General features: G+C 36.1%; 1 protein-coding gene across 1 annotated transcript; it reads left to right on the top strand.

The window, feature by feature from the left end:
* Positions 1-13,834: 13,834 nt before the first annotated feature.
* LOC140615522 (olfactory receptor 52A1-like) lies at positions 13,835-14,785 on the top strand. The gene has a single exon (XM_072795386.1). It carries the CDS (start codon positions 13,835-13,837, stop codon positions 14,783-14,785), a length of 951 nt encoding a protein of 316 aa, XP_072651487.1.
* The last annotated feature ends 243 nt before the right edge of the window (positions 14,786-15,028 follow it).

Below are 15,028 nucleotides of genomic sequence, written 5' to 3'. Positions count from 1 at the left end.
GGAACACTATACTCCTTGATCTTTAGGGATAAAGAGCTGCATCCAGGGACAATATTAACCCCACCTCCATATTAATACTTGATATTATTTTAAATCCGTTTTTAAGTTCTCATTAGTTTTGTTGAAAGGCTGCAGCCTCTGACTGTGGTAGCTCATTATTCTTGAGGAAAAGAGACATCAGGAGACTGGCAGGCGGGTCCCTATAATTTAATGTTTGCAAGTTTCTCTAATTAACCTTGGTGTTCGTATAATATAACAGAATTCTGCATAAAGCATCTACTGGTAAGTCTAAGCTTATTCCAATTATCTATTGTAAACATCCAGATAAATTTTGGAGTATATAACAGTACTATAATATCCTTTTCCAGAATATATAGTCAAATCTTTTTTTCAAATTTATTTTCAAATTTCCTAATTTCCCCATTTTACCTAATGAAGATAATCTTAGGGAAATAGCTCAAAGTTTTAAAAACAATCAACCCTTCCCCCAACTCTCCCCCAAAGATGATCTAAGTATTAAATGTCAGCCCACTCACAGGTAAATTATAATTAAATAAAGAGCCTTGAGAGTGCAATTTTTATTCTTAATAAAGGAAAACTGATGTTATATATTCAAATCCAAAATCATCCCATCTGTTGGAGTTATTTTAAGTTTTGGCAGTTATCTGTACAGCCTCCACATGAGCCTTCATCTTGTTTACCAACACCATTCTGTTGTGAACATAATGGGTTTCTAATAGAAGTGAATGTCATACCATGGTAGATAAGAACCTGGGAAATAATTTTTTAGAGTCTGCTTTGATTAGTGATTTGTTGGAATTTTTTGGCAGTTTTTAGTGTAAGCCAACCCTTTCTTTTCCAATGAAGATTGGTAAGCAGGAATCAGTTCATTTTCCTTCTTTGCTCCTCTGGTAATAATATAAGTAGATATATTGAATATCTTGAACTAATTGCCATGGGGCTGTCTCATGTTTTGTTTGGTCTCCTACTTTAGTGAACAATAATGGTCAGGCTCCAAGTGGCTAGAAACCAGATACAATGTGACCATCACTGCATGGTTCATGTAGTTTATCTCCTACCTAAAATTAAAAAGTGGGAATCAGTTATCTAATAATACGGTGATATACATAAGCATGTGGAGCCTTTCACTGCCATTTTCTTTTATTTTTAAGATTTTATTTATTTATTCATTTAAAAAAATTTTTTTAACAATAATAATTTTATTTTTTATTGGTGTTCAATTTGCCAACATACAGAATAACACCCAGTGCTCATCCCGCCAATTGCCCCCTCAGTGCCAGTGCCCATCACCAGTCACCCCAACCCCCGCCCACCTCCCCTTCCACTACCCCTTGTTCATTTCCCAGAGTTAGGTGTCTCTCATTTTTTGTCACCCTCACTGATATTTTCACTCATTTTCTCTCCTTTCCCTTTACTCCCTTTCACTAATTTTTATATTCCCCAAATGTTTGTCCTTTTCCAATTGACATATTTCACTCAGCATAATACCCTCCAGGTCCCTCCATGTCGAAACAAATGGTGGGTATTTGCCGTTTCTAATGGCTGAGTAATATTCCATTGTATACATAGACCACATCTTCTTTATCCATTCATCTTTCGATAGACACCGAGACTCCTTCCACAGTTTGGCTATTGTGGACATTGCTGCTAGAAACATTGGGGTGCAGGTGTCCCGGAGTTTCCCTGCATCTGTATCTTTGGGGTAAATCCCCAGAAGTGCAATTGCTGGGTCGTAGGGCAGGTCTATTTTCAACTCTTTGAGGAACCTCCACACAGTTTTCCAGAGTGGCTGCACCAGTTCACATTCCCACCAACAGTGTAAGAGGGTTCCCCTTTCTCCACATCCTCTCCAACATTTGCGGTTTCCTGCCTTGTTAATTTTCCCCATTCTCACTGGTGTGAGGTGGTATCTCATTGTGGTTTTGATTTGTATTTCCCTGATGGCCAGTGATGTGGAGCATTTTCTCATGTGCTTGTTGGCCATGTCTATGTCTTCCTCTGTGAAATTTCTCTTACACCATACACGAAGATAAACTCAAAATGGATGAAAGATCTAAATATGAGATAAGATTCCATCAAAATCCTAGAGAAGAACACGGGCAACACCCTTTTTGAACTTGGCTACAGCCACTTCTTGCAAGATACATCCATGAAGGCAAGAGAAACAAAAGCAAAAATGGATTATTGGGACTTCTTCAAGATAAGAAGCTTCTGTACAGCAAAAGAAAGTCAACAAAACTAAAAGACAACCGACAGAATGGGAGAAGATATTTGCAAATGACCTATCAGATAAAGGGCTAGTTTCCAAGATTTATTTATTTATTCATGAGAATACACAGAGAAAGAGAGAGAGAGAGAAAGAGAGAGAGAGAGGCAGAGACACAGGCAAAGGAAGAAGTAGGCTCCATGCAGGGAGCCTGACGTGGGACTCAATCCCAGGTCTCCAGGATCAGCCCCTGGGCTGAAGGCGACACTAAATCGCTGAGCCACCTAGGCTACCCAAACTGCCCATTTTCTTAGAGACTTTAAAGTTTTAATTGTCCCCAGTTCCTCCCGAATGCTTTGACAAAGGCTGTAATGTATTTTTCAATGTGTTTGTAAGAGAACATAATGAATATCACCTCGTTGTTTTTTAGATTTCACTTTAAGCAAAATGAATTATAATAATTTAAGAAGAAGGAATGTATAATAATATATCAAGATAAGGTACACATAATGTGTGGTGATTCTTTACATTAGTACGTGATGTATTTCAATTTTTAAGCTTAATACTTCAGTATAGTACAACCTCCCTCAAAATATTCTCATGTATTAGAAGCATTTACACCTCCTTTCTGGTAGTTTTGGAAATTTCACCTCTACCTAAATGTAGTTAAAAAAAAAAAAAAACCACTTCAAGAAAAACTGAAGCTCTTACTATAAAGACATGTATTGGCCTGACTGTGGAATAGATTTCTCATCTCCACTCCAAATTTATTTTCTTTTTTTGTTTGTTTAAATTCAATTAGTCAACATATAGTACATTATTAGTTTCAGATGTAGAGTTCAATAATTTATATTCCATATAACACCAAGTGTTCATCGCATCACATGCCCTCCTTAATGCCCATCATCCAGTTGTTACCCCCTCACCCCACCTCCCCTCCAGCATCCCTTAGTTTGTTTCCCAGAGTTAAGAGTCTCTCATGGTTTTTCTCCCTCTCTGATGACTTCCCCTTCAATTTTCCCTCCCTTTCCCTATGAGCAACTGTGCTATTTCTTATATTTCACATATGTGTAAAACCATGTGATAATTATCTTTCTCTGATTGACATATTTGGCCACATACTACCTTCCAGTTCCATCCAATTTATTTTCATTTGCATTCAAGACAAAAAAATGACTCAGTAGAAAAGTCCTGAAAATACAATACAGTCTTATACTTAATAAATTCAGCTACACATATACTATAAAATCTTACCAGTGGAGGGATGAAAAATCCTAGCATTTTTTGGGAGTGGCAGCTTAGAAGAGAACACTGGCATAAGGCAATCTTAAACTTTGATAACACAGAAAACAATCTAAAAGTAAAATTTACAGAGTAAAGTAAAAATTCTTCAAGAATGTCGTAAGTTAATAACTATATAAAATAAACCAACATATAGCACAAATGATAAAGTAATAATTAAAAAGTATGCCATTAGGGGCATCGGGTGGCTCAGATGGTGAAGCATCTGCCTTTGGCTCAAGTCATGATCCTCTGGTCCTAGGATCAAGCTCAATGTCAGGCTCCCTACTCTGCCGGGAATCCACTTCTCCTTTTCCCTCTGCCTCTCTCCCTGCTTGTACTCTCTCTGTCTCTCTCCCTCTCAAGTGAATAAATAAAAATTATTTTTAAAACAAATGTGCCTTTAATTAAAATTTGAATTCTTCCTTGCCAGTACAGATGCCTTTTCTTTTTGTTGTCTGATTGCTGAGGCTAGGACTTCTAGAACTATGTTGAACAACAGTTGGTGAGAGTGGACATCCCTGTTGTGCTACTGACCTTAGCAGGGAAGCTCTCAGTTTTTCCCCATTGTGGATGATATTAACTGTGGGTTTTCATATATGGCCTTTATCATGGTGGGGTATGTTCCCTCTATCCCTACTTTGTTGAGGGTTTTTTGTCACGAAGGGATGTTGTACTTTGTCAAATGCTTTTTTTTTTTTTTTGCATCTATTGAGGGGACTATATGTTTCTTACTCTCTTTTATTAATGTGGTGCATCATGTTGATTGATTTGCAAATATTGAATCTACACTAGTTGTAGATTACTTGATACTCTATATAGAAAACCCAAAAGACTCCATCAAAAAATTGCTAGAACTGATATACAAATTCAGCAAGTCTCAGTATACAAAATCAATGTACAGAAATCTGTTGCATTTCTATATACCAATAGAAATCAAGGAATGAATCCCATTTGCAATTGCATGAAAAGCCATAAATTACCTAGGAATGAACCTAACCAATTAGGTAGAAAATCTGTACTCTGAAATACTATAAAGTCTTAATGAGAGAAATTGAAGATGATATAAAGAAATGAAAAAAAATTCCATGATCATGGATTAGAAGAATAAATATTGTTAAAATATCTACACATTTAATTAAATCTTTATCAATATACCCCCAGCATTTTTCAGAGATAGAACAAACAATCCCCAAATTGTTGTTTGTCTTTTCAAACAACCTTTCATTAAAGACCCCGAATAGTCAAAGAAATCTTGAAAAAGCAAAGCAAAGCTGGAGGCGTCACAATTACAGACCTCAAGGCATGTAACAAAGCTATAGTCATCAAGACAGTATGGTACTGACACAAAAATAGGAACATACATCAATGGAACAGAATAGGAAACCTAGAAATAGGCCCACAATTATATGATCACCTAATCTTTGACAAAGCAGGAAAGAAAATCCAATGGAAAAAAGTTTCTTCAACAAATGGTGTTGGGAAAACTGGACAGTGACATGCAGAAGAATGAAACTGGACCACTTTCTTAAACCATACACAAAAATAAAATAAAAATGGATAAAAGACAAATGTGAGAGAGGAAATCATCAAAATCTTAGAGAAGGACACAGGCAGCAATCTCTTTGACGTTGGCCAGAGCAACTTCTTACTAAACATGTCTCCAGAGACAAGAGAAACAAAAGCAAAAGGAAACTATTGGGACTTCATCAAGATAAAAAAACTTCTGCATAGAGAAGAAAGCAATAAACAAAACTGAAAAGAAAAAAAAATGGAAAGGAAACTTTTGGAATGGGAGAAGATATTTGCAAATGGCATATCTGATAGTTAGTGTCCAAAATCTATACAAAACTTATCAAACTCACCACCCAAAAATCAAATAATCCAGCTAAGAAATGGACAGAAGACATGGATAGACATTTCTCCAAAGAAGACATCCAGATGGCCCACAGACATATGAGTAGATGCTTAACATCACTTACCATCAGGGAAATGCAAATCAAAACTACAATGAGCTATCACCTCACACTAGTCAGAATGGCTAAAATTAACAACATAGGAAACAACAGGTATTGATGAGGGTGTGGAGAAAGGGGAGCTCTCTTACATGGTTGGTGGGAATACAAACTGGTGCAGCCACTCTGAAAAACATGATGAAAGTTACTCAAAAAGTTAAAAACAGAACTACCCTATGATCCAGCAATTTCACTACTGGATATTTACCCAAAGGATACAAAAATATAGCTTTGAAGGGGTGCATATACCCCAATGTTTACAGCAGCATTATCACCAATAGCCAAATTATGGAAAGAGCCCAAATGTGCAACGATTGATGAATGGATAAAGATGTACACACACACACACACACACACACACACACACTAGAATATTACTCAGCCATAAAAAATAATGAAATCTTGCCATTTGCACTGATATGGATGGAGGTAGAGAGTATTATCCCAAGTGAAATAACTCAGAGAAAGACAAATACTATATGATTTCACTTACATCTGAATTTAAGAAACAAAACATATGAACAAGGGGGAAAAAGAGAGGCAAATCAGGACACAAACTTTTAACTATAGAGAACAAATTGAGAGTTGCTGGAAGGGACTTGGGTGGGACTATAGGTAAATAGCTGATGGCGATTAAGGAGGGCTTGTGTGGTGATGTAAGTGTTGTATGTAAGTGATGAACCACTAAATTCCACACCTCAAACTATCACACGGTATGTTAACTAACTTGAATTTAAATAAAATCTAAAAAAAGAAAAAAGAAAACAATCTGAAGGTTGTAATAAATTAAAAAGAGAACTACCTTTTGATTCAGCAATCACACTCCTGGGTATATGTCCAAAGGAACCAAAAGTAGTATCTCAAAGAGTTATCTGTAGTTCTATGTCTATTGTAGCATTATTTACAATAGCCAAGATATGGAAACAATCTAAGTATTTGTCAATGAGTGATTGGATAAAGAATATGTGCAATGTAATATTATACAACCATAAAAAGAAATTCTGACATTTGCAACAACATGAATGAATTTGGAGGGCATTATGCTAAATGAAGCCAGACAGAGAAAGATAAATATTGCATGGTATCACTTATATTTAGAATCTTAAAAAAAAAAAAAGTTCAGGGAAACAAAGAATAGATGTCAGGCCTGGGGAAGGGGAAAATGGTAGATATATGTCAATGGGTATAAACTTTCAATTGTGAGATAAATAAGCTCTGAGGATCTAATGGACAACGTGGTAGCTAGTTACTAACATGGTATTTATACTTGAAATTTGCTGAGTAGAAATTAAACAATCTTACTACATACACATTTAACTATCTGAGGTAATTAATATGTTAATTATCTTAATCTTGGTAATCATTCCACAATGATTATATGTATATCAAATCATCACATTGTGCACTTTAAATATATACAATTACATTTGCCAATTATCCTTCAATATAGTTAGGAAAAAAATAAATAAAATATAATGCAATTAAAATGTGATTATAGGGATCCCTGGGTGGCACAGCGGTTTAGTGCCTGCCTTTGGCCCAAGGCGTGATCCTGGAGACCCGGGATCGAATCCCACGTCGGGCTCCTGGTGCATGGAGCCTGCTTCTCCCTCTGCCTGTGTCTCTGCCTCTCTCTCTCTCTCTCACTGTGTGCCTATCATAAATAAATTAAATTAATTAAATTAAATTAAATTAAATTTAAAAAATTAAAAAAATAAAATGTGATTATATTTGTTCTGTTAACAATCATTCAAAGGCTATCTCTTCTATAAAGAATAAGACTAAAACTTGTCATTATATGTACACATACATATACATAATAATTGCACACTCTACCACCAATTTCTTTTTCTGAATGCATCTCCTACAAGATTCCACTCAATATTTGAACTGAAATAACATCAAAGCATGTATATATATCCCTTCTTGTTTCATGACTCCCTTCTTTTGTCAATTCTATTCCTCTGCTTAAATTCTTCATTACATTTTCTACTTAATTTGATCCAAATTATAATTTAAGATTCAATGTAAAAGAAATCCAAGAAAAAGTAAATCTTATCTTTGTTAAAAATCAGGAAATATTTTCCTGGAGGGAAAGAACAGAATTGGAGAATGACTGGAATGAGGCATGAGCAAGCTTTCTGGGCTAGCAGAAGTTTTCAATCTTATTCTAGATGATGGTTACACAACAGTATACACATACCAGATATCATCAAATTGAATGCTCAGGATCCATTGTCCTTTTTATGGGCTATGTTAGATAATGGCCAGTATGCAAAAGCTGCTATAAAAATCATAACATAAATCTTCTTATGGACTTATGTATTTGTTTCTCTTGAGTGCATACCAAATAGTGGAACTGCCTGGCCCAAAAGCACATGTGTTTCTTTGCAGGTCAGGTTTCACTAGAGATAAAAAAGATGAACATGAATCCATATTAATGTGGTTTATAAAAAAGAATAAATGAATATAAACTATTATCTGACAAACTTAGTCATAAAATATAATGGGCAAAGTCTCTTGAATATTTTTGGGTAAAAGAGAGGATGTATTATTTTTATAATAATTTAGTATTTGCATATGCATGTATGAGAAATGACAGGGGTTAAGTTGTTGTACAAGAAGCAATAGAGGACTGATGAGACATGATTCTGTGGAAACTGAGCTAGACTAACCGAAAAGATAAACAATGCATAAACAGATTCCTGAGGAAAAAACTGAGAGGAAAAAAGAAAAGATTAAAGATGGCAACTGATCTGTCTGCAAGTATTTTCTTCTCCAATTAAATAGATTTTTGCACAAATACCGAGGCTGGAAGAATGATTCTGAAGCTGGACAGTGGCTCTTGTCTTAAAAGCACTGAACATAAACTAACTAGTGATATTTTCACAAGAAGCTGGAATATGTCAGGCAGTTGAGCCATATACAGAGGAAAAAATATCTACAGGAGAGTCATGCCCACATTCTGATCATTATGATCTAAAATTCTGTTATCTGGGAGTCTGCTAGAGGAAAGCAGTTTGCTAGCCTCACACTGCAATCAGGGAATTATTGGCTTTCTATGGCAAGGGAGTGAACTACTGAAACTCTGAAGTTAGAAGAATAGTCTACATTTAAAATATCCCCAGACTGCTGAAAGGGAAAACATATTATGGATAATATTCTATGCAACTTATTATCTGGGGATTTTGAATGGATCATGAATGCCATCAGATAAGCACTGTCATTGCAATTGATCTCAACTGCTATGGAGACATAGAGGTGATATTGGTAAATTATCTAATATGTCAATTAACAGAGGGAAATTGGAAAATTTCCTGAAAAAAAAATTCCTGAAAAACTGTATTCAAATTTCATTCATATCTGAAAGCTGCTATAAATTTTTGGGAAACAGAGTTGGCTGACATTCATTAAAGTAGTGGTGATGGTGGTGATGGTGGTGCCATAACTCTATTTGTAAGCACAATGCAATTATATTATATAGCCCCTCATGGCAGGATTAACTTGCTCTAAATGTGATCCAAGACCAGATATTACCCAATTCTCATCCTGAGGAATCTTCTTTTTCTAGAAAACACAGCACTTTCTGACACTGTTTTTTTAGGTTTGATACCACCTGGCCTGCTGGGATGGCCAACTGGGATGAGAAGAATAATCATACTCTAGGGGCATCAGAAGAATAGTGATGCTTTGCAATCAACCCAGGCACATGGGAATATCAAGCCACTCTTCTATTAATATGTACTGGAAATTTTGATGAAAACAAATTGATGCAACCATCTCATTCATATGCCAGGCCAACTCTTGGCTCCTTCCAGGTAAGTTGTTTTCCCTACAAATTGGGAACTGGTAGCTGGGTTTTGATGGCACCTTCTTTTAGTAAAAACTGATACAGTAGGGGTTTTAAATCTTGTTTTACTTAATAATTTCTCTTTCCATATTTTCTCTGTAATTAAAATTATTTTAAAAACATGAGGGGCTACATTAACATAATTTAGAGTTGAAAGATTTTTGTAGGCAATTAAGTCATAGTTTGTATTTCTGAATCCCACGCAATCAAAGGCATAAGCAAGGTTGTTCCCAAGATTTCTGGGTTCTGACTGACTAGCTCCTTGTTAATTCTAATGTTTCCTGGTTATTTGAAAACAAAAAATGGTAATTTAGAAGTAAACTGCCATGTGGTAGGTATTTGAGGAATGTAGAAAGTAAAGGAAAGATAGGAGAATCATATGCTTTGAAAATATTTAGTATCTGATCCCAGCAGCTCAGTCTTCTTTGAGGCAAAGTAAAAAGGACACTGCAATCTCCTTTTTACCCTCTTGCCTTTCGGAGATCACCAATTATTACCTTTTCTTCTTCTTCTTCCATTCAAAAAATAGGAAGAAGAAAACTCCTTATGTGATGAGAGTTAGATTACTTTTTAATAGCTAAGGATAATCGAGCTCATGACTTGTTGTCTTTCATAGAAATTGGACTTAATGAAATCTAGATGCATTCATTTTTCCCACTTTTGTTCCATGTACACAAATCCAGTGAAGAGGAAGTAATTATTACAAGTATTTCAAATACTTATAATACTTAAATACTTAAAATCATATGACTTTAATTGCAGAAAAAGTCTGTAAACTAGTTAGATTATCATTTTATTATTTCAATTGTGTTATTTGATGACTACTTGAAGTAATGACCAATCTTAATATGAGATGATGGAAGAAAGCTCTTAGAGTCTAGAAATTTCCTTTTTTCGTGGAGTTTTCATTTCTATTATGAGAAAATTTTCATATCTCTGTGTTTTGTTTAACTTCTCTTCTCTATTCCACAGCCTGTTTCTGCCTTGACAAAAATACTAGACTTTTTATTAGCTATCATATTTCGAGCATTTGAATTATTCCTGATACGATATGAGCTCGTTTAACACTGAGCCAAATGAGGCTAGCGTCCTTAACTTATAAGTAAACTGTGAGTAATAAGTATGGCTCTTTAGCAAGAGTCCATAAATGGTAAAGGATCCCGAATAGGTAGACAGGTCATCTGACTTTCTGGTCCTTGATTTTAACTACTTGCTGAATACTAGGTGAAAGGAAAACATACACATTGTTTTTCTCTCTACAATCACACCAGCACTTCTCACACTAGATGTGCATGTTTGCAGTGGCGGTGGTAGGGGATTCCATATAAGTAATTCTCCAATTTTCTGCAGACACCAATTGGGTGTCCTATATATTCAATTCAATTCTGACACTACCTGAAATTAGCATCAGATTTCTCAGGTTAAGAGCTCAGTCCTGTAAGACTGCCTTCCATCTCAGAGACTAACTTTAGATTACCTAAAAGTAGTGGACTCTTAGGCTACTGGGATACTGGGAACTTATGTCCAGTTTGGCTACAAAATCTGGGGTTCCCATAACCTCCTTCTCGAGTTTAATAATTTGTTAAAGTGGCTTACAGAACTCAGGTAAATGGTATACTTAACAGCCAGATGGAAGATTTTGCATAGGGCCAGCTATGGGAAGGAGTATGGAGCTTACATAACCTCTCTGGGCATGTCACACTCTCATAAACTCTACATGTTCAGCAAACTGGAAGTTCGAGACCTCATACCTTAGGGATTTTTATGGAAGCTTCAAACAGAAGGTGGTTGATTAAATCATCAGTGATTGAGTCAGTCTCCAGCCCCCCCCTACTTCTCCAGAAGTTCAGGGAAGGACTGAAAGTTTCAACCACTAATCACAAGTTTCGTTACTATGGCAACTAGCCCCATCTTGTGGTTATCTAGTAGCTTTCCAAAAATCTCCTTATTAACACAAACTCAGGTGTGGTTAAAAGGTGCTTAATAGGAATAATAAAAGACACTCCTTTTACCTTTATTGCTCTGGGGCTATTTCAAGAACTGAGGACAAAAGATCAACTATTACAACAAAAGATGGTCTCATTGCTCTTATCACTTAGAAAATGACAAGAGTTTTAGAAGCCCAGTGCCAGGAAAGGGGATGGAGACTAAATATATATTTCTTATTATAAGTCACAATATCACACAAGAAAAGTAATATGATAAAGGAGTTATCATCAAGTAAGTAAAGTATAACATTTATATTTGCTTTCTATCAATCACTGAATGTTTTTTAAAAGTTTTTATTTCAATTCCAGTTAGTTAACATACAGTGTAATGTTAGTTTCAGGTGTACAATGTAGTGATTCAACACTTCTGTACACCTGTTGCTCATCACAGCAAGCACTCTCCTTACTCCCCATCACCTACTTAACCCATCTCTTCCACCTACCTCCCCTCTGGTAACCATCAATTCTCTGTAGTTAAGAGAACTTGGTTTCTCTCACTTTTTTTTCCCCTATGATCATTGGTTTTGTTTCTTAAATTCCACATATGAGGGAAATCATATGGTATTTGTCTTTCTCTGACTTATCTCGCTTAGCAAAATGCTCTGTAGCTTCATTCACATTGTTGCAAATGGCAAAATTTCATTCTTTTTAATGGCTGAGTAATATTTCATTATATACATATACCACATCTTCTTTATCCATTCTGAATGATTTTTAAGGAAATGCTGATGTTTCTAACTTATAAGATCTTTTTCCCTCTCAGCTTCTATTATTTCTGGCAACTTGTGCACATAAGTATTAGCAATAATGTTCACATATTTCACTATTTTCACCATGACATACTCCCGGATACCACAGGGAGGTGTCAATGGAAATTATTTTTCACAACAATGTTTATTGCTTTCACAGTTATCTATTGTGACTGTAGTCCACTTATTAGTATTGTTGCAGCATCACTGGTAATGAGATATGTCCTTCCATTATTTTTTTTTCTTTCATATAAGAATTATCTCACCGAAAACTCCTTTTTATACCCACATACATGTATTCCATGGGACCACGAAACAGCTACTTATCTGATATTTTTCAAGAAATTGGCATTGAGAGAAAAAAAGAAATAGAGACTTCTACTACTTCATAAAGGATTTCTTTTTTCCAGCATGTATGGAAGTTCAGATCTGAGGAAATCTCTGTGGGAGCACTGGGATCAGTGTTGAGGCATGGACAGAATAAAGCAAAATGTGAAACGTTTAAAATATTAGGGAGCAATTAATGAAACTGAGACCAAAGGGAGAAAAAAGAAAGGTTTTGTCAAATTGATTTGAATTCCCCTAAAAGGAAAATGAGTCAAATCTGGAAAGACTGTAGGACTAGGGAGGTATTAAGAGCTGGGCATTGTACTTAAAGGTGCTTCGGGAACCAAATCATAGCTAATCACTCATTGTACAGCATAAAAATATCAAAAAGCAAAAGTAAGGAGTCTACCATGCAAAATAGGATATGTAATCTTAACAAAAGCTCAAGGAGTTTAATGATCTGCTGATATTTAACCACTGGGAAGAAAATATAATTATGGTAACCTAGCTTCAGAGCAGGTCTAAACTAACCAGATTCTGCTTTTTTTTTCTTTTTAATACACCATCCTATTTTAAACTGTACATTCTTCTTGAATTTGGTACCTCTGCAATCTTCTCTTTCCTCCTATTTCATACTTCCTAATCCACAAATCTACCTAAATAAGTGAGCACTAATTATTTAGAGAATGAATTTCATCTGGCCATATCTGTAAGACAAACGCCCTCTTCAAATTTCCTCTAAGGTCCACTTTTTGTGCCCTGAAAATCAGTAGTTTGTTCAATATTCTGATAAATAAAAATAAATATTTGATAAAAAAATATAAGGAAGACAAACTCTTCTAACAAATCTCTTTGAGAACCAATGCCAACAACTCTGAGATAAATAATGCCCTCCCTTACACCAGGAGTAATGTGGTTAAAACTGAAGGCTCTCATAGGAATATAAACTAATGCACACACGGTGACATAAAAAGGATTTCTTCTGGGCATCAACACCAGAAGAATTTCCAACTGCAATGAATTTGAGTTTGCCTCTAGGTAAAGAAGGAACACCTAATGATGGCTTTTCAGGCAAACGGGGCTAGAACTTAAGAAATATAAAATCAGTCTTCTCAGTTTCATGGTTTTCATTTCCACAAGAGTTAAGGCAGGGATTCCAAAATTTTCCCATTTTTTAGCTCTGGTATGGTCTACAGGATTGTTTGCTTCTGCCATTCAAACATGTACTTTTGAACTTCATCATAACATTCTGGCCATCTGCCGTCCTAAGACCTGAACTTACCCGTCCAATGCTCAGTATAGTAGAATGATAGTAAAGGATGAAGCCTTTCCACTTCTCACTCAAATTTTCTTCTGAAGGTGTCAGAACCTGCAGCAAGAAGACAATACCAACCTCCATGGCATCTATCAATACATCATATTTGAACCCCGAAACAGTAATCTTGATTGGAATTCCTGGACTAGAACATGTGCAGTTTTGGATTGGGTTTCCTTTCCTTGCTGTGTGCCTAGTGGCTCTTTTGGGAAATATCGTTTTACTAATCATCATTCCTACAGAACACAGCCTGCATCAGCCCATGTACATCTTCCTGGCAGTGCTGGCAGCCACCGACATAGGACTCTGTGCAGCCATTGCTCCCAAGATGTTGGCCATCTTCTGGTTCAGATCTTGCTCCATGGCCTTTGACACCTGCCTAACCCAGTTGTTCTTCATTCATGCCTTGCAGTGCATGGAGTCTGGCATTCTGTTGGCCATGGCTTTTGACCGCTATGTTGCCATCTGTGATCCACTGAGACACACATCCATCCTCACATCTTCCATTCTGTGTCGCATGATAGTAATAGTGGCAATTCGAGCTACAGTGCTGGTTGGTCTGTTACCCATTCTAATCAAAAGATTGCATGTTTTTCATTCCATTGTGATTGCTCACTCTTACTGTGAGCACATGGCTGTAGTCAAGCTAGCTGCAGAAGATGCCCAAGTCAATAAAGCATGTGGTCTTTTTGTGGGTTTTACCATACTGGGATTTGACATGATTTTTATCCTCATTTCCTATATCCTTATTTTCCAGGCAGTTTTTCATCTACGCCAAAAGGAGGCACGGCTCAAAGCATTTAACACATGTACAGCTCATATTTTTGTTTTTCTTGAGTTTTATATTCTTGCCTTCTTCTCCTTCTTCAGCCACCGTTTTGGACATGTTGCTCCCCCTACCCACATTCTTCTGTCTACTATCTACCTCCTTGTGCCACCTGCACTCAACCCTATTGTCTATGGTGTAAAAAACAAGGTAATTCGTAAGCGTGTGGCACAGATTTTTCTTCTGAGTCATATATCCCACCAGTGATCTATCAAATGTTTGTGGTCATGTAGACAATACTTTCGTTTCGTAGAGATGGAGTTTGGACTCTGTGTATTAATCGTTGGGAATTCACATGCTCTATCTTAAAGGCTTTTATTTTCAAAACCACAGCTAGGTTGACATAAAAGTCATCCAAATTAACAGTGATGACACTTGTTCTTTAACTGTAATGCATTTGACTTCTAATCCAATCTTTATCATTTCCTTCCTTTACTTTCTTTTGTGTTT

The sequence above is a fragment of the Canis lupus genome, chromosome 23, assembly GCF_048164855.1.
Source record: "Canis lupus baileyi chromosome 23, mCanLup2.hap1, whole genome shotgun sequence".
Lineage (NCBI taxonomy): Eukaryota > Metazoa > Chordata > Mammalia > Carnivora > Canidae > Canis > Canis lupus.
The sequence above is the reverse complement of the archived record's forward strand: the minus strand, read 5'-3'. Positions and strand labels throughout refer to the sequence as shown.